Below are 17,913 nucleotides of genomic sequence, written 5' to 3' on the forward strand. Positions count from 1 at the left end.
TTTTATGAGCAGAAAGTTTTGTTTTCAGATTGAACAAAAAACACATTAATCTCAAACTGTTTTTAACTTTAGCAGAACTTCTAAGTGAAATAAAAATGGTAGCAAATGATGAATTTTTCTCCAGGGTTTCCTGCAGTTTTCATCCCATCAAATGTTATTTCAAATGTAACAAAATAATTGTTACATTAGAAACTCAGAATATTCATGTAAACGTATAAATACAGGTACTTAATTACACCTTAACTAAGTAACTAATTACTAGTTACTTTCCTCCACAGTTCCAGGTCAGTGAAGTGGATGTTGGTCTACAGAACCGGTTCTGTACGGTCAGAACATCTGGCAGAACTTTGGCGTCTCCTCGGATCCGACAAGCTTCCAGTTTGCTGCAGCAGCTTGTCAGATCCGCAGGAATCTCCTGGTTCTGTCCAGAGATCCGGATCCATGAGCTTTCTGGATCCTCCAGAACCTTCAGAGACCCGACTGCTGGACCCATTCACCTCAGGTCCAGAACCAGAACCTTTGCTGAATTCTTCATGTCTCCAGTTTCTGCAACATTTTCTTCAGGAAAAACGCAGCAAACAGAAACTTTTTAAACTTTTTATTTCATCACAACATGAGTTTGATAAGGCCACCGAGTTTCATCCAGGATGGAGGCACAAAACTAAAAACACAAAAACTAAAAACACAAAAACTAAAAACACAAAAACTAAAAACAGAAAAACTAAAAACACAAAAACTAAAAACACAAAAACTAAAAACACAAAACTAAAAACAGAAAAACTAAAAACACAAAACTAAAAACAGAAAAACTAAAAACACAAAAACTAAAAACAGAAAAACTAAAAACAGAAAAACTAAAAACAGAAAAACTAAAAACACAAAAACTAAAAACACAAAACTAAAAACAGAAAAACTAAAAACACAAAACTAAAAACACAAAAACTAAAAACAGAAAAACTAAAAACACAAAAACTAAAAACAGAAAAACTGAAACCTGGTAGAAAACAGACAGGAAACTAAAGGAAAGTCTGAACTCAGTTCAACTCGTTTCCAGGTTGATTTTCAGGTGATTAAATGAAGAAAAAGCAACGAGCTTCGGGTCCAAACGATGACAGAACCTCATCCAGAACCTCATGAGCGTGAAGCGGTTCCGCTTCCACACCTGCAGGTAACAGCAACAGCGCCACCTTCAGGCTGCAGCAGGAACTGCGCCACACTCAGCAGCCTCACTAAGGCAACAAACGGAGGAGCTGCAGCACGATCAGAACCATGGCCTGGTTGCAGTGGTCCGGTCCGATCCAGCTGAGGTTCTGACCTGATCCCAACAGAAACTGCTCCTCTGAGACCAGGAAGTGGACCAGCTCTGGTTCTGGAGGTGAACCAGAACTCAGCAGATCAGAACCGTTTTCTTCTAAACAACGGGTCAGAACCGACTGAAACGACCCGCGGATCAATGCGGATCTGAATGTCGTCCATCTGAAATAAACCCGGAAACAGTTCTGACCCGGCTCAGCAGAACCGGATCTACACGTCATTAAGGCACTAGGAGGTCCGATGGAGAGATCCGGTCGGGTTCTGCTTCTCCGACCTTCCTTCAGTCCAGAACCGCCTTCAGAGATTAATAATCAATAATCTATAAATGGTGTCAAACGTCTGTGCAGCAAAACTTTATCTTTATCATTAGAAGATAATAGAAGGTCCAGAGGTCAAAGGTCATCAACATCTCAAAGCACAAACGTTACGGGGGGAGGGAGGGGGGCTGGTTGACCTTTCATGACCTCTGGAAACTTTCCTGATGTCTAAAATAATCGCGGCACAAACAAATGAAAATATGGAGCAAAAGTTTGACTCCATTTTGTCTCAGGGCGGCGCGTCACTCAGGGATCAGACCGTTAGTGTATTCATCCGCCACCGGAAGTAGTCCCCCGGCTTCCCGCTGCGACCCGACTCGGCCCGGATCAGGCGTAGAAGATAAGTTCTGGGATCTGGCCGCCCTGGACCCCGGTCCCGTTGGTGCTGTCGGAGGAGCACTGGAACTGGAAGGTGACCTTTCCGCTCTGGACCTCCGTCATTCCCTCCTGGCCGAAGTAGCTGAGCTCGTTGCCGTCCAGAACCACGCTGGCCGTGTAGAAGGTGTCGGGCTCGATCTGGACCGGGTAGTCGAACCAGACCGGGAAGGTGCTGCTGGAGCCGTCGGAGAAGAACTTGATGACGCGTTGCGCCATGGGCACGCCCTGCCGCTTCAGCTCCATCTTGGCGCTGTACTCGGCCGAGCCGCAGCTGGAGCCGTACAGGCCGAAGCCGGCGATGAAGACGCGGCGGTCCACGGCGAACTGGATGCTGTCGCAGCGGCCGCGATAGCGCCACTGGTTGCTGCGGTAGGCGCAGGACTGGAAGCGGTGGCAGCACTGCGGCGCCAGGCCCTTCCGCGGCTTGGAGCAGAACAGTAGCTCCGGCTTGCGGGACGCCGTGAACCACAGGAAGATGTTATTGGTCTCGTTGAGCGTCAGCACGCCGGACTGCGCCGCGCCGTTGGCAAAGTCCTCCAGCGCCATGGCGGGGATGCGGATCAGGTAGATGGCCTTGCCCAGCACCAGCCGCTTGTTGTCGATGGAGGGCGGCAGGTCGCGGCGCTGGCACTCGGCCTCGGCCCAGCTCAGCGCCGCCTCGAACACGACCATCTCCTTGGCGTTGAGCGTCTCCCGCCGCAGGATGCTCTCCAGCGTCTGCGCGTCGATGTCGCAGAACCCCTCGGAGCGCAGCGCCAGCTCGGCCTGCGCGTCGATGACCTCCCAGCAGCGCTGCGTCAGGTCCGGCTCCTCGAACAGGCAGCTCTGCGACAGAAGCACGCAGGCGTTCTTGGCGCTCAGGCTCGTCTCCAGGAAGTTGACGCAGGCCCGCGCCAGGTGAGGCACGATGTACTTCTTGGCGGCGTAGAGGGTGGCGAGCACCGTGTCGGCGCACAGGTCGATCTCGTCGCAGTAGATGTACCTGCGGAGGAGAGGCCGGGTGAGCAAACCGGTTCTGGTTCTGAGGTCCGAACGGACTGCCCGACCTACTTCAGCATGGCCAGGAAGGACGGTGGCTCCACGTCCGGGATCCGGATCTCCTCCGTGTCCTCGGCCAGCTCGCCGTAAAACATGGCGTGGAACACGGAGCTGCCCACGGCCAGGACGTACTGCCGAGAGGAACAGCAGAACCGGAACCGGGTCAGAAGCCCCAAACTGGACCGCTAGCACCAGCCAACAGAACCTGGTTTCTAAAACATTCTGCTTTAGTCATAACGAGTCGCCACCTACAGGAAACGGCTGTAATAGAATAATAATAATAATAATAATAATAATAATAACAATAATAATAATAATAATTCTGGTTTAAAGCCAAACTTCACGAAGACGAGCTCCTCTGATGAAGAAGCTGCTTAAATACCCCAAACATTAAATATGAGATCTAGGAGAGCAGATCTGTTTCTGTACATCTATCTCTAGAGAGTTTGTTCTAGAAGCTGTCAGGACTCTACCTTGTGTCCAGGAACCCTCTGGGTCCCGCCCGGCGGTCCGACCACGAAGTGAACGTCAGCCATCATCTCGTTGTTGAACATGACTGAATTCCTGCAGACAGAAATATGAACCAAAACTGACGACGTTTCACAGAAACGAAGGAAACAAACAAACAGTTTCTTTCCATTCATCTCTACTTTTTAACTGTACTTAGTTTAAGGTTTTTATTTTAATCGAATTACAGCTAAATTCAATTAAAGTCCAGAAAACTGCAGCTCAAGACGTCTTTCGGCCTGGTTGGTTAGTTGGTTAGTTAGTTAGTTAGTTAGTTAGTTAGTTAGTTAGTAGAAGGAGGTTCTCCTCTCTGTTTATTATTTCTAGAATCAGTATAAAATAAAAATCTGAGATTTAAAGAAAATTTTAATTTCAGGTGAAAACAAGCAGCAGGTTCCAGACAGAATATTAAACGGACATGAAGTCAAAATGTCGCCTCACATTTTTGCAGTTTACTGTAAATAATGGAATGTCGTTCATATTTATTAATGTTAATTACTAATGTAGAAGTCTGAAATTTCAACTCCACATTAACTTTGTTTTGATTTTAAAATGATAAAATTAGATTTTCCAGCTCATCTCCTCTTCACATGAATCATAACCATTTATCACATTTCATCTTCCTGTAGAGAAATGCGGCTGCAGCTACGATGAATTAAAACAAACTGCAATAACTTCAATTAGGACATTTGATCATCCAGACAAATCGTTACTGTGACAGAACTATTTATCTGCAGGTCAAAACTTTACAAATAAAAGAGAATGAAAAACATTTCATAATAATGAATAAAACTTCAGTTATTTCACCATTTATTTGTTTTCTAATGTTTTGTTCATTACATTTTGAGCAATTTGGAGTTCCATATAAACTAGACTAAATTTTGATGACTTTCTGACCTGGTGAACTGGAGTCACTTCGGTTCTGGATGGACCAGGACCGACCTGGGAGCCGGTACCGACCGGATGACTTTATCTAGTCCTGATAAATGGACCCGGAGCCCAGGCTGCCTGGGAGCCGGGCCGCTCTCACCTCTCCCGGATGGTGGGGTACAGGCCCTGCCAGCTGCAGCCGCCCGGGGCCGGGTTGTTGTTGCTCAGGTTCTGCTGCTGGAGCGAGGCGGCGGAGCTGCTGCTGCTTGAGGCCGAAGACACCAGCTTCTTGGCGGGGAACAGCTCTGCTGCCATCCTCCCCCTTCAGTCACACCGGGGAACGGCTCATGGCGGCTCCGGGGCCCGAACTCAACCGCTGTTTAAACTTGGATCAGTTCCCGAACCGAACCGAACTCCATTTACAAGCTACCGGACTTTAGCTCTGAGCTAGCTTAAGCCACATTAGCCTCCCAGCAGTGGAGCCTAAAACACGACGTGGACCGCGGGAACCGGAGCTAAAGCAGCGGGGCAGAGGCTCCCCGAAGGACCAACATTTCTTAACCTTTAACCTTTGACCTCTAACCTAAAACCTCCATCAGCGGCCGAGCAGAGTTTGGGCTCAGCTTTTGTTTACGTCGCATCAACTCCAACCAATCAGAGACCAACTCTTCTTTACTGCCCCCTACTGGAGTACAGCGCACTGGAGGCTCCATAAAAAATAAATCCAAACTCAAAATTCTAATTCAAACAAACTTTATTGAACCCAAATGAAAATCAAACCTTGTTGTAGCTCATTAATTCAGATTCTTCAAAACGTTATTGCCGATGCTGATGGCTGTTGCCAGGAAAGATCTGCTGCAGCAGTCTGTATTACAGTGACTCTGAAGAAGCCTCTGACTGAAGACGCTCTGTTTTTCCAATACAATCTCATGAAGAGGATAGTCAAAGTCTTTCCCCCTTTACGTCGTCCCCCGAAAAGAACCAGAACCAGAACAGAACCAGGACCAGAACAGAACCAGGACCAGAACAGAACCAGCCTTTTCAAATCCCCGGTTCTGATGCTGCTGCCCCAACAGATGACAGTGTAAGTCTTACACTGTAAGAGATTCAACCACAGAATAACACAAAATACAAGCAATATGCTGTAATTATGAGATTATAGGAAAACAATCAAATCCACTGAACTAAATGTATTTTCTCTACATAACTGTAAGACTTTATAATAACGACATTTTTCTAAATATGTCCCGTTTTGGTTGTATTTCAGAGTACTGTACAGTAAATGCTGCATGTTTTAAATGTCTTTGGACCTGTAATCCCGTTGCCATGGCAGCACATTCTGGTTTGTTTCAACAGAAACAGTTAAACTTGCGTTTCCCATCAAATCCACAGTTTTTATATTTTCATCTGCTGGGAGAAGCGGATTAGTGAGCCACAATGGTGAGAAAATGTTTACACTTTACTGGTAACTACATCATAATGTTCAGTAGTATTAGGAGCATAATTTATTAACTGTTAGATTCTGAATTATGTCCTGTTAGCATGTTAGCTTAGCATCAGGAGCTCAAATCGTGTTTTCCTTCTTCAGCCTCCAAAGAAAGGCAAAAAGGGCAAAAAGGGGAAAGCCGGGAAGGTGAACCCCTTCATGCTGTTGGACTCTGCGCCCATACAAGACATGTCCAAGGATCAGGTAGCACTTCCTGCTGATGCTAACAAGGCTAGCTGATGTTTACCCAGAGTTTGGACCTGATGGAACCGGTACAAACCGGCAGAACATACATGTTACTGTTAGATGGTGGAGGAACTGCAGGAGCTAAAATTTAAAACTTAATTCTGGTAGAACTACAGAACATGATGAAGCTTCCTGCGAGGAATTTCAACCGCAGTTTTGTTAAATAAATGAGCGCCAGGGATGCAGCGCTCTGCCGTGACCCAACTTTATCCATAATGTTATAAAGTTACATTATAATGAGACAGCAGCAGTCTCATTATTCAAAGCAGTAAATGTTTCCTGTTTTCAGACACATGTTTGAAATGAGTTGCCACTAAAGTCAGATAATAGTTTATCTCTTCCTAAAACCATACAGTGGACTCTGTCTGTGGAGCTCCAGACTGTTTGATGAAAATCTGATTATTTCCTGGTTCTAACCCTGATGACATCTGACACGCTATTGGCTGGCATTTGCGAAGCAGCCGATCCATTCGCTTTCCTTGGTGCTGATTGGCTGAAGGCCCAAACTTAAAGTAACTTACTTATTTTTCCATTTATAACCGGGTCGGTTTGAATGAACCGGGTCGGTTTGACAGATTAATTCCTCTGCAGTTCCCTGGTTAATCCCGCCCTGATTCTGCGATGTGTTGCAGTTGTGGGATTTCGCCCTCCGCATCCAGGAGGAGCTGGAAACGGTGAGGAAGGAGAAGAGCCTCTTCCAGCTGGAGCGGAACAAGACCCAGACCGTCTGGGAGACGACCAAGAAGAACCTGGAGGAGTCCGAGGTCGAGCTGAGGAGTACGACTGCAGAGAGGTCAGAGGTCGACGAGCAACACCGAGAGGAGATGACTGTGAGTCTTCCACCGATCCACTGGTCCTGCTGTTCTCCTGGTCCGATCCTGACTCGGTGTCGGGTTTTCAGGTCTACAAGCAGAAGATGAAGCACGTCCTGACCGAGCAGCACAACGCCGTCTCTGAGGTGAAGACGGACGCCGTCACGTCCCGCTCGCTGCAGCAGAAGCAGAACACGGACTTGGAGCTGGATCTGCGGCGGCAGCTCCGGGATCTGCAGATGGACAACAAGGAGAAGAGGCTCCAGGAGCACAGCTCCATCAAGATGCTGAAGCTGGTGAGGAGACGATCCTCTGCTGCTGCTTCAAGCTTTGGCTTCCGTCTCATTCTGCTCTTCCTTCCCAGAACCACCAGAGGGAGCTGATGAGGCTCGGCGGCGAGTTTGAGCGCCGGATGCAAGGTGAGTGCAGCTCGGTGCTTCCTCCCGGGTTTCCTTCCTGGTCTTCCTCATCGCTCCTGTTCAGTGCTGGAGGTGCAGAAGCTGGTCACCACGCGGTCCCTGGCAGAGATGTTCCAGAGGAAGCTGATGAACGCTCTGACGGAGATCGACACCTTCAGGAAATGTCACCTGGTGTCTCTGAACAAGGAACACGACAGCAGGAGAGAACGGACGGAAGGGACGTTTGAGGAATACCTGGATACAAAGCACTACGAGCAGCACACCTGGAAGGTAGATGAACAATCGCAACGCCGCCTCCAGTGCCGGGCGCTCCTCTTTAGTAGATCCCTCTGGATCCCCTGGAGTAGATCCCACTAGGTCCCCTGGAGTAGATCCCTCTGGATCCCCTGAGCCCTCCCTCTCTGTTCCAGGGCGAGCTGAAGAAGCTGCAGAACCAGAAGCTGCGGTGGGAGAAGAAGATCTCAGCAGCTCAGCAGGAGAACCAGCGTCTGAAGACGACGCTGCAGGAGGTCCAGCAGAAGCTGCCGGAGCTGCACAGACGGCTACAGGAGCACCAGCACTCCAAGCAGAGGATGGAGGTAAGGGGGCGGAGCCAACACCTGGAAGTTGCTCAGCGCTGATGGTGCTGATGATGATGATGATGATGATGGTGTGTGAGCAGGAGTACCGAGCTCAGCAGAAGCTGGTTGATCAGGAGCTCAGAGACCTGACGGTGGAACACGAGCTGCTGCTGCAGGCCTTCCACAAGGTAAACCTCCTTCCTTCCTCCTGCTCCTTGCTCTTCCTCCTCCATCCTGCTCCTTCCTCTTCCTCCTGCTCCTCCCTGCTGACTCCTCCAGGTGTTCCCTGCAGGTGCAGCAGGAGCGTGACGAGCTGCTGAGGAGGCAGACTCAGAGCATCCTGGACGTCCAGCAGAGGAGCGGCCTGAAGAAGATCCTGCTGCAGAGAAAGATGGAGGCGCTGAGCCAGACTCTGGAGAAGAAGGAGGCGCAGCTGAGCGCCGCGCTGTCTGTCTGCAGCGTGGAGCCCACGGCGCGCAGCAACGCCGCCCACAAGCTGCAGGTAAGAGGCCGGAGGGCCGCTCCGCTGGGCGGCACCGGAACTTCTCCACAGGTTCTGATCAGGAGCAGAAACACCTGGAGGAGTTTAACTCAGGAACAGCTGATTCATCCTGAAGGGAAACCAGACGGTTGTTCAGTCAGCTGCCTGAGATTTTACTTTTACTGGCGCAAAAACACGCTGAAGTATTTCTACTCTCAGTACTTCCTGTCTGCAGCCTCCAAACACGGCAGCAGCGCTTCTTCAGCTTCCTGTGAACACAAAGTTAGAATCCGCCCTGCAGGAGAGGAGAAGGTCTGGAAGAAGAGAAATCTTCATCCTCCGCACTGAACTCATCATTCTGGTTTCCAGTGTTGTATAGTAACGAAGTAAAAATACTTCGCTACTTTACTTAAGTATATTTTGGAGTACTTCACACTTTCCTCGAGTATGAAAATTTTTGATAACTTTCACTTTTACTTCACTATATTTCCGAACTTAATTGCGTACTTTTACTCTGATACATTTTCAATGTGTGGTTTAGTTACTCGTTACAAAAAAGCGAGAGAGAGAAACAAAGTGTTTTGACCCCACCTACTGATTAGCAAGTAGCAAGTAGGCTACCGAACAAAGTCGGTAGCCTACTTGCCTGGGCTGGTTCATCACCACCAATAGGATACACCTGTTTCGCTTCTCCCATTAAACACAAAGCAAGTCTCGCAATCAGCAGCAGCCACATGGAGGAGGAGACGGAGACCACAACGACTGCAACTACGTCGGACACGGCTCCAGGGGAACCACCAGCTGGTGATGAGAGCCCATGGCCTTATTTAAACACAATACACTCTTTCGTGGGTGTTAAAGATTCGTCGTACCGCATGCAGTTTATGTTATTCCTGCCCGAAGATGTGGAAATTCTTTCTTACAAAAACTCCCCGTCCAACTTGAAGAAACACATCGAGGTAACTTCTTATGAAATGGTTATAATCCTCCTGCTTCAGTAACTATAGCTTGGTCACTAGGCACTACTGTATTGTGAAATCTTGACCATTGTAATGAAGACTGTAGCTGGTTCAGTTGTGGATGAACAATCACTCCAGGGTGTCGGGTTAGAACAGCTGATATATATGTTCAGGTGAGTTAGTGAAAGAAGAGAATGTCCAAGTCCAGAATTGAGCTTTACTTGGTTTTAATTAGCTCTGGAGGTTCAGCTATACATATAAGGGCACAGGTGTGTGTGTGGCGTGTGTGTGTGTGTGTGGTTCATTCAATGGACGCACACAATAGAAAGAGGTTATGAACGGAGTCAGCCTTGAGAACCGTAACACTCTACTCAGATCCATAAACAAGCTGTAACAAATATGAACATGAAGCCACCCAGTGGCTGAAATAAAATACTGCACCTAAAATACTTTGACGAAGAAAACCTAAACTAGAGTGCTGAAAACAAATAATTAACAGTCTTTTGTACAGCCGCCCCCAAATTTGATACTCAAATTTGACCACTAGGTGTCTTAATCATCTGGAGGTAGAGCTGGCAACTTTATGAGGCGAACAACTGGCCGAGTGAAGGTCCTGCCTTTAACTTGAACCACAGCTGTCCTCACGCGTCCATCTGCTCCAGGTATGACTCTTGTCACTGTTCCTACTTGCCAGAGGGCTCTAGGTATCTGCTGGTCAACAATAAGCACTATAGTGCCTACAGTGATGTCATCCTTTTCTGTTTGCCATTTCTGTCTGGCTTGTAATGTTGGAAGAAAGTGGCGGATGTAATGCTTCCAGAAGTGATCTGTTAAAACCTGAGAATGTCGCCACCTTTTTCGACTTAAAAGTTCAGACTCGGGATAGACCACTTGTGGAAGGGAGGAGTCCGGCCGCCCCATCAACAAGCAGTTGGGCGTGATTGGATCTGGATCGGCCAGATCAGATGAAACATAGCCCAACGGCCTGGAGTTGAGAATACCTTCTATTTCGATAAGGACTGTTCTCAACACCTCCTCTGGCACTGACTGAACTCCAAGAACAATCCGGAGGGCGTTCTTTACTGATCTAACCTCTCGCTCCCAAGACCCACCAAAATGCGGAGCATTCGGGGGATTAAAGCGGAAGCGAATCTGTTGAGCAGCAAGTTGGTCCTTCACTGAGTGTTCCAGGGCACCGAAGGCTTCTTGAAGTTCTTTATCTCCTCCTTTGAAATTAGTTCCCTGGTCTGAAAGGATCTCATGGGGCTTTCCTCTTCGAGATATAAAACGTCTGAGTGACATTAGGAAGGAATCTGTGTCCATATTTGGGAGGATGTCTAGATGGACAGCTTGGGTGGTAAGACACTTATACAGGATTCCCCACCTCTTTTCGTTGCGTCGTCCCACCTTTACCATCATCGGACCAAAGCAGTCCACCCCTGTGGAATAGAAAGGCGGTTTGAAAAGCCTCAAACTGGAGGGTGGAAGATCTGCCATCCTTGGGACTTGAGGGCTGCCTCGCCATTTCCTGCAGTCCACACAGTTATGCTGGTGCTTCCTGATGGCTTCTCTCCCTCTAAGTAGCCAGTATTTTCGTCGCAGCTCAGCAAAAACACGCTCTGCTCCAGGGTGGTTCAGCTGTTTGTCATAATGTTGGATCAGGAGTTTGGAGACAGGGTGAGAGGACGACAGTAGAATGGGATGGAGCACATCCGGACCTAGGCTTTCACATCGGCGGAGCCTACCTCCAACACGGATTAGACCTGAGGTCTGATCATATTCAGGGGCGAGTGTGAGCACTCTACTGGTAGATGGAAGAGCTTTTCCCGATTTGAGTAACGTCATTTCTTCTGGGAAGTTCTCCATCTGAGCCTGTCTGAAAAGGGCTAACTCAGCCTTGTGATAGTCATCAGCAGTGGGAGACTTGTCACTGGCCGCCCCATCGAGTACTCTTGCAGTTGCTTCTAGTAGCTCTTGAAAGGTGTTAAACTGCTGCATGTCAGGAAGAGTCGGTTGGGGTGAGCTAGTTAGACCACAGAATACTGGGCTCCTCAACTCCTCTGTTTCCTCGATAAAGTGGTCAGTTGGTGATTCAGGCCACTGGTCAGATGCTTGCAGGAGGAAGGATGGTCCATGAGTCCAACGACTTTTTTCAGTCAGTTGGGCTAATGTTTTCCCTCTGGTGATATCATCTGCTGGGTTGGAGGCAGAATCAATGTAATGCCAGGATTTGATACCTGATAATTCCTGTATCTCTGCAACCCTTGTACCTACAAACACTTTATATCTGCAGGAATTGGATTTGAGCCAGTTGAGTACGGTGGTGGAATTAGTCCAGTATACCACTTTTTGGATCTTGATGGTGAGTTCTTTCAGCAGCACTGAAGCTAACTGTGCTCCAGTTAGAGCACCACATAACTCGAGTCGAGGTATCGATAGTTGCTTCTTTGGGGCAACTCTGGATCTGGCAGCTAAGAATGCAACTTGTATCTTTCCATCCCCGTTATCACTACGCAGGTACGCCACTGATCCATAAGCACGTTCAGATGCGTCACAAAACACATGGATGGTCTGACTGATGGTACTACGATCTGTGTTGTGGTCAGTGTAACATCTGGGTAAAGCGATCTGGGACAACTGGGGAAGCTCTTCCTCCCATGACTTCCAAGCTTGGAGCAGATCTTCAGGGAGATTGGGATCATCCCAACCTCTCTTCTTGTCCCAAAGTCGCTGTACAATGATCTTAGCTCTGGTCGTATATGGAATAATGTATCCCAGAGGATCGTATTGTTGGGCAAGAAGACGATAGATGTTGCGCATAGTTGGTTCAAGACAGTCACGGTTGTGCTGCTTATAGCAGAGTGTGTCTGACTTACACTGCCACAACAGTCCAAGTGTACGTTCTTGAGGGTTAGCTGTTTGTTGTGTGAACCAAAGTGTGCTGCTTTCTGACCTTAATTCTTTGGGTAGGTGTTTGATGACAGCAGGAACATTGCTGGCCCATTCTCTGAGCTCAAATCCACCTTCCATGAGTACTGTGTGCAGTCGATTCACCAGCTGCTTGGCCTGGTTCTCTGACTGAAGACTCTGCAAACAGTTATCAACATAGAAACAACGTTCTACTGATTGGCGGGCATCCTCCTCTGGTGCAGTGTGTTTTTGGACATGACTTTGTAATGCAAAGGTGGCGCAACATGGACTGCACGTTGTACCAAAAGGGAGCACTTGCCACTCATAGATAGTAGGTTCCTGGTCCACTTTAACATCTCTCCACAGGAAACGAAGGAAGGGTTTATCCTCATCCAATAGGCGTACCTGATGAAACATTCCCTTCACATCACTGCTGATAGCCACGGGGTGCTCTCGGAACCTAAGGAGGACTCCCAGAAGACTGGCTCCAAGTGTGGGCCCAGGAAGAAGGTGATCATTGATGCTCTGCTCATTAAAGATGAAGGAGCAATTGAAGACTATTCTGTACTTCCCATTGTGTTGAACAATGTGGTGTGGAATGAACCATGAATAGTTGCTCTCCTTTGCCTTAGTTGGGGTTATGGCTTTGACGTAACCAGCATCAATGAGCTTGTGGATTTCTCTAGAGTAAATGGTGGCTTTCTCCGGGTCTTTTACTAGCCGTTTCTCTGTCCCACGCAGCTGTGGTAAGACAGCTTCTTTAGGTGAAAGGAGGGGTGGGAAGTCCCGTTTCCATAACAATGGTGTCGCATACCTGTTCACACCATCGACCATTACTCTGGTGGTCTTATCTTCCAGTATGCGGACTGCCTCCAAATCTTCTCTTGACCTGGTAATCAACCGTTCACTCCTGTATGGCAGCGTATCTAGCTGCCACAACTTTTCCACATGACTTAGAAGCTCTGCTTCCGGTGGATTGCACTTAGTGAAGAGGCACTGTTGTGGAGACAGTTGATGGCATAACAGACTTGTGGGGCCTTGTAAAGTCCATCCTAACCTCGTACGAACTGCTGCAGGTCCACCTGGTGGACCGAGACGTACTGGTTCCACTGGCGTAACTAGATGTGGGTAATCTGACCCTATCAGCAGCAATGGCTGGGCACCTTTAATAGATGGCAGCGGAATGTCTCTGAGATGGCGATACTTTTCCTGCAGAACTTCAACTGGGTAGGTATGGCAGGCTAAGTTTAACTGTTTGGCCGTGAAAGCTTTGTTGACCTGGTATGACTTACTAGGCTGTGAAGCTGGAGCAACTGAGAAGGAGACAGTGGCACCGTTAATAGTGCAGACTTCTTGCCGGACGGTACGAAGTGTGAGATCTTCAGGCTTCCCTTGAAGGCCCAGGCTAAGAGCAGCATCATGTAGGAGTATTGTGCGCTCTGATCCATCATCCAGTATTGCGTAGGTCTCTAGTACCTTTGGACCGCTCTGGAGTATGACACGGCACAACTTGAGTAACACTTGGTTGCTTCTAACTGGCCGATCAACGTACAGTGTCTCTGAAACAGAACTCACTAGGCATGTGCTCGGCTGAGGTGGTTGAGGTTCGACAGGTGCTGTGCTTATTTGGCTGGTGTTAACCTCGTGCAGGATATCCAAATGCTTCCTTTCACATTGTTTGCACTTGGCTTTGAGATTGCACCTGGCAGCCTGATGTTCCCGACCACAGCGCCAGCATCGTCTGTTTGCTTTAATCCACTCTGTCCTCTGCTCTACTGACAGGATTTTGAAGTTGCTGCACTGGTTCAAATAATGAAGCTCTGTATCGCAGAAGGGACAGTATTTCTTTGGTTTGTCCTGAGAGATCTCTCTCATAGCTGGAGTCCTATCTGATTTCATCTTTGACTGAGGAGACTGACTGCCAAGTAGAATCGCTGTAGATCTTTGTGACTTGTAGTCAGGATGTCGGCTCTTGGGTGGAGCTTGTCTCTCTCTATTGGAGGTACTGCTGTATTGATCACCACTAACTTGAACTCGTACTTCGTACTCAAGCCAGTCAGCCAGATCAAGCAGGGTTGGAACTGGAGTATGAACAGGGTTCACAAATCTATGAAAGTGTGCTCTTAGGTCGTGTGGCAACTTCACTAGGAGACGAGAGACATGTGATGCACATCTCAGTTCTGTCCATCCTTGGCTTCCAAGTTGCTGCAGCATTCCTACTAAGGCTCGAACTTGAAGGGCAAAAGACTTAAATGCTTTAATGTCCCCAGGTCTGATATTAGGTCCATCCATTAAATCAGAAATCCTCTTCAGCGCCAGCTGCTGCGGTTGACCATACATCTCAGTGAGCGCTCTTATAGTGTCCGTAAATGGGAGTGGACTGTTACTGTATGAGTCGGCTATAAGTAGCGCCTCTTCACATTTGAGATGATCTATGAGTATTTGAAACTTAAAATGCTCTGGAGCGTCATATGGGAGTAAGTTGTCGAGGGCTAGTTTCAATCTGGCAAACTCACGAGGGTCCTCGGACTTGAAGTAAGGGATAGTCGGTTTGGGACCATGATAATACTCTAGCGCTGAGGATTTACCAAAGGAAGGATCTAGATGGGGGGAACGTTGGTGGTCAGATGAGTATCTGCCTCCCCGACTTCTCTCTCTGTCACATTCATAGAGTGTTGCATGGTAATCATCATGGTGATCCCTGTAATCAGAAGATTGTCTCCTCTCTGCTCCATAGTAGCGGCTATCATGGCGAGCGCTTGGACTACTTGGTCGGTTGGGCCTCATTGGGCCATATTCGTCACCGTGGTCTGGGTGACTTGACTTGAATGGAGAGACTCCATAATAATGGTGAGATCTGTCATCATGGTGATAGGGCTCATTATAGCGGTCGTAATCATCCTCATAGTTGGGATAATACTTGACATCAGAGTTGGATGCTGCCTTAAAATGTAGCCTTTTGCTATCACATGATTTATCACAAGCTTTACGGTGTGATTTACACTCTCTTTGATGTGATGACTCTGGTTCCATACAATCATCAGTATTGAAATCCATAGGCTTGGCTTGGGAGAAGGGAGATGAGCTTCGAGATGTTACAGGAGAAATGTCATCTTTGCTGAGTAATCCCACTTCCTGCAGACAGCGATCCAGGTCCTCAATGGGGTCACGTCGGTGGCTTTGTGGAGTTGGAGGAACATCATTAATCACCGAGGGGGCACTTACTGCCTGACGTTGGCCTGTGTGGCCACTATATGGCGTCGGCTTACTAGTAGGTGCTGGTGTAGTAGATGTGTCCTCTTCTCTACACTTGGACTGTGACTGAGGTTTTGATGCCTGTCCAGGAGATTGTTGGATTATATCTGTAAGACGCTGGACCTCTCTGCGTAGTTGGTCGCTTTCCTCTCTCATGCTTTGAAGATATCTGCGCATTTCAGATGAAGATGGCTGCTCCTCCTCAGTAATGTGGTGCCTTGGTGTATAGCTGACCTCATAATTCTGGAGATATGATGGTACATGCCTCGATCTCTGTGGGAGGTTTACATCTCTCCAATGTCTCTCATGTGGCCTTGACATATTGACTGTAGTGGTTGCTTAATCCGGCTCGAAGGACCAAAATTGTAATGAAGACTGTAGCTGGTTCAGTTGTGGATGAACAATCACTCCAGGGTGTCGGGTTAGAACAGCTGATATATATGTTCAGGTGAGTTAGTGAAAGAAGAGAATGTCCAAGTCCAGAATTGAGCTTTACTTGGTTTTAATTAGCTCTGGAGGTTCAGCTATACATATAAGGGCACAGGTGTGTGTGTGGCGTGTGTGTGTGTGTGTGGTTCATTCAATGGACGCACACAATAGAAAGAGGTTATGAACGGAGTCAGCCTTGAGAACCGTAACACTCTACTCAGATCCATAAACAAGCTGTACCAAATATGAACATGAAGCCACCCAGTGGCTGAAATAAAATACTGCACCTAAAATACTTTGACGAAGAAAACCTAAACTAGAGTGCTGAAAACAAATAATTAACAGTCTTTTGTACAACCATAAATGAACTTTGTTTGGCATTGTTTCAGTTCCATACGTGGTGTATTTAGCTTAGGCTTAATGTTGACTGTAGCAGGCTACCTAGACTCCTCTGTTCAAGGGGGGACAGAAGCCATAGCGATAGCAATTTAGACTAAATTTAACGAATATAGGAAAGGCATGCAAGTTCAAAACCAGGTTTACAGATGCCAATAAGCTGCATTTCCCTCCCAATTCTTTTTTTCTTTTGCATAATGACCAGTTGTGTGCACCACCTACTGACTGTAGCATTGACTGATTCACTGATTTGTGAAGTAGAGTAATCGTAACAGATCTTTTTCTTCATGTTGGCCGCATTTTCTGTACTATTTATTTTTCTCATTTTCAGCACTGACCTTACTTGAAGGGAAAACTTGAGGCTTACAAAAACTTTGTATTTTCTGTCCTGGAGGGTTTACTAAGAAGCTGGTTCAGTTGTAAAGCAGGTTAAGTTAACCTTGTGCTATAGGTAAAGCACCTAATTTTCTTAACTAAATGATGCCTGCAGGTATATCTATTAGCAGGTTTAATTTTGCCTGCACTTGGTTGGGTACATTATTTTAAGTGTATTTGACAAGTTTACCAAAATATAAAAAATGTCATTCAAACTGCATTTGCCTTGTTTTACTTTTTACTTGTACTTTTCATTACATTACTTGAGTACATCCATTTTTACAGTAATTTCCATACTTAAGTACAAGAAGTTTCAGATACTTTAAGACTTTAACTCAAGTAACATTTCAGTCAGTGACTTGGACTTTTACCAAAGTCATATTTTGGAGAGGTACTTATACTTTTACTTGACTCTGAGATTTCAGTACTTTATACAACACTGCTGGTTTCTCTGGAATGTTGGAGGCACAGCAGCAAGGAGTTCGTTAGCTTAGCAACAACCTAGCTGATGACATCACAGAGTGTTAGCTTAGCAACTGAACTGATGACATCACAGAGTCGCCACCAGGTCCATAATAGTTGAGAAACTCCTCCTCAGAAAACATGGAGTAAAACTTTAAGCTAACATTGCTAGAAGCTAGTTAGCATGTTGCTACATAAGCTAGCAGAATGGCCTAATTCCAGGTTCTGATGCGAACTAGCAGCTTTCAGGAAGTGAAGGAGTGACTCCGGTTCTTCTGGGATTATCTGAGTCTGAAACCTGTTTCCTGTTTCCAGGAGATCCTGGAGTCCAAACGGACCGCCATGGAGGCTCTGCAGCTGGACCTGGACCAGGGCGCCCAGGTCAGTGTACCTGCAGCTTCCCGCTTGTCTCTGACGTCCCGCTTGTCTCTGACGTCCCACTTGTCCGTCCTGCAGGAATACGATCAGCTGCTGCGCAGCCTGAAGGGCGACCTGGAGGCTGCCGGCATCTTGCCGTTCCAGTTTCCCTTTAAAGCCACCCAGAAGGTTCTGGAGGAAGTCCGACCGGATCTGAAAGCCCAACTGGACCGGCACCAGAAGGATGTTTCCAAATAAAGTGACATTTCAGTTTTTATTCAGTTTGACATGAAAAGCAGTGGCATTATTATTAAATTAAAATGAGTTTGGTTGGAAACTTTT

General features: G+C 47.2%; 2 protein-coding genes across 3 annotated transcripts; one reads left to right on the forward strand and one right to left on the reverse strand.

Moving 5' to 3' along the window:
* Window positions 1-1,070: 1,070 nt before the first annotated feature.
* Window positions 1,071-4,739, reverse strand: LOC116720111 (BTB/POZ domain-containing protein 3). Of its 2 annotated transcripts, none has more exons than XM_032563193.1 (4): window positions 4,585-4,739; window positions 3,521-3,611; window positions 3,060-3,178; window positions 1,071-2,991 (listed from the first exon to the last, which is right to left on the reverse strand). In XM_032563193.1, the coding sequence occupies exons 1-4, from the start codon at window positions 4,737-4,739 to the stop codon at window positions 1,959-1,961; spliced, it is 1,398 nt and encodes a 465-aa protein (XP_032419084.1). In that variant the 3' UTR covers window positions 1,071-1,958. The 2 variants fall into 2 exon arrangements, with proteins under 2 accessions (XP_032419084.1, XP_032419085.1); XM_032563194.1 differs by lacking the exon at window positions 4,585-4,739 and adding an exon at window positions 4,452-4,578.
* LOC116720109 (dynein regulatory complex subunit 4-like) lies at window positions 4,733-17,908 on the forward strand. Its single transcript, XM_032563191.1, is given in 12 exon segments — window positions 4,733-5,508; window positions 5,817-5,864; window positions 6,013-6,114; window positions 6,789-7,040; window positions 7,043-7,264; window positions 7,333-7,387; window positions 7,452-7,657; window positions 7,798-7,965; window positions 8,049-8,135; window positions 8,240-8,449; window positions 17,530-17,595; window positions 17,671-17,908. Coding segments are annotated over 11 exon segments (1,530 nt in total). The 5' UTR covers window positions 4,733-5,508; window positions 5,817-5,861; the 3' UTR covers window positions 17,830-17,908.
* Window positions 17,909-17,913: the final 5 nt, after the last annotated feature.

Source organism: Xiphophorus hellerii, chromosome 5, assembly GCF_003331165.1.
Source record: "Xiphophorus hellerii strain 12219 chromosome 5, Xiphophorus_hellerii-4.1, whole genome shotgun sequence".
Classification (NCBI taxonomy): Eukaryota; Metazoa; Chordata; class Actinopteri; order Cyprinodontiformes; family Poeciliidae; genus Xiphophorus; species Xiphophorus hellerii.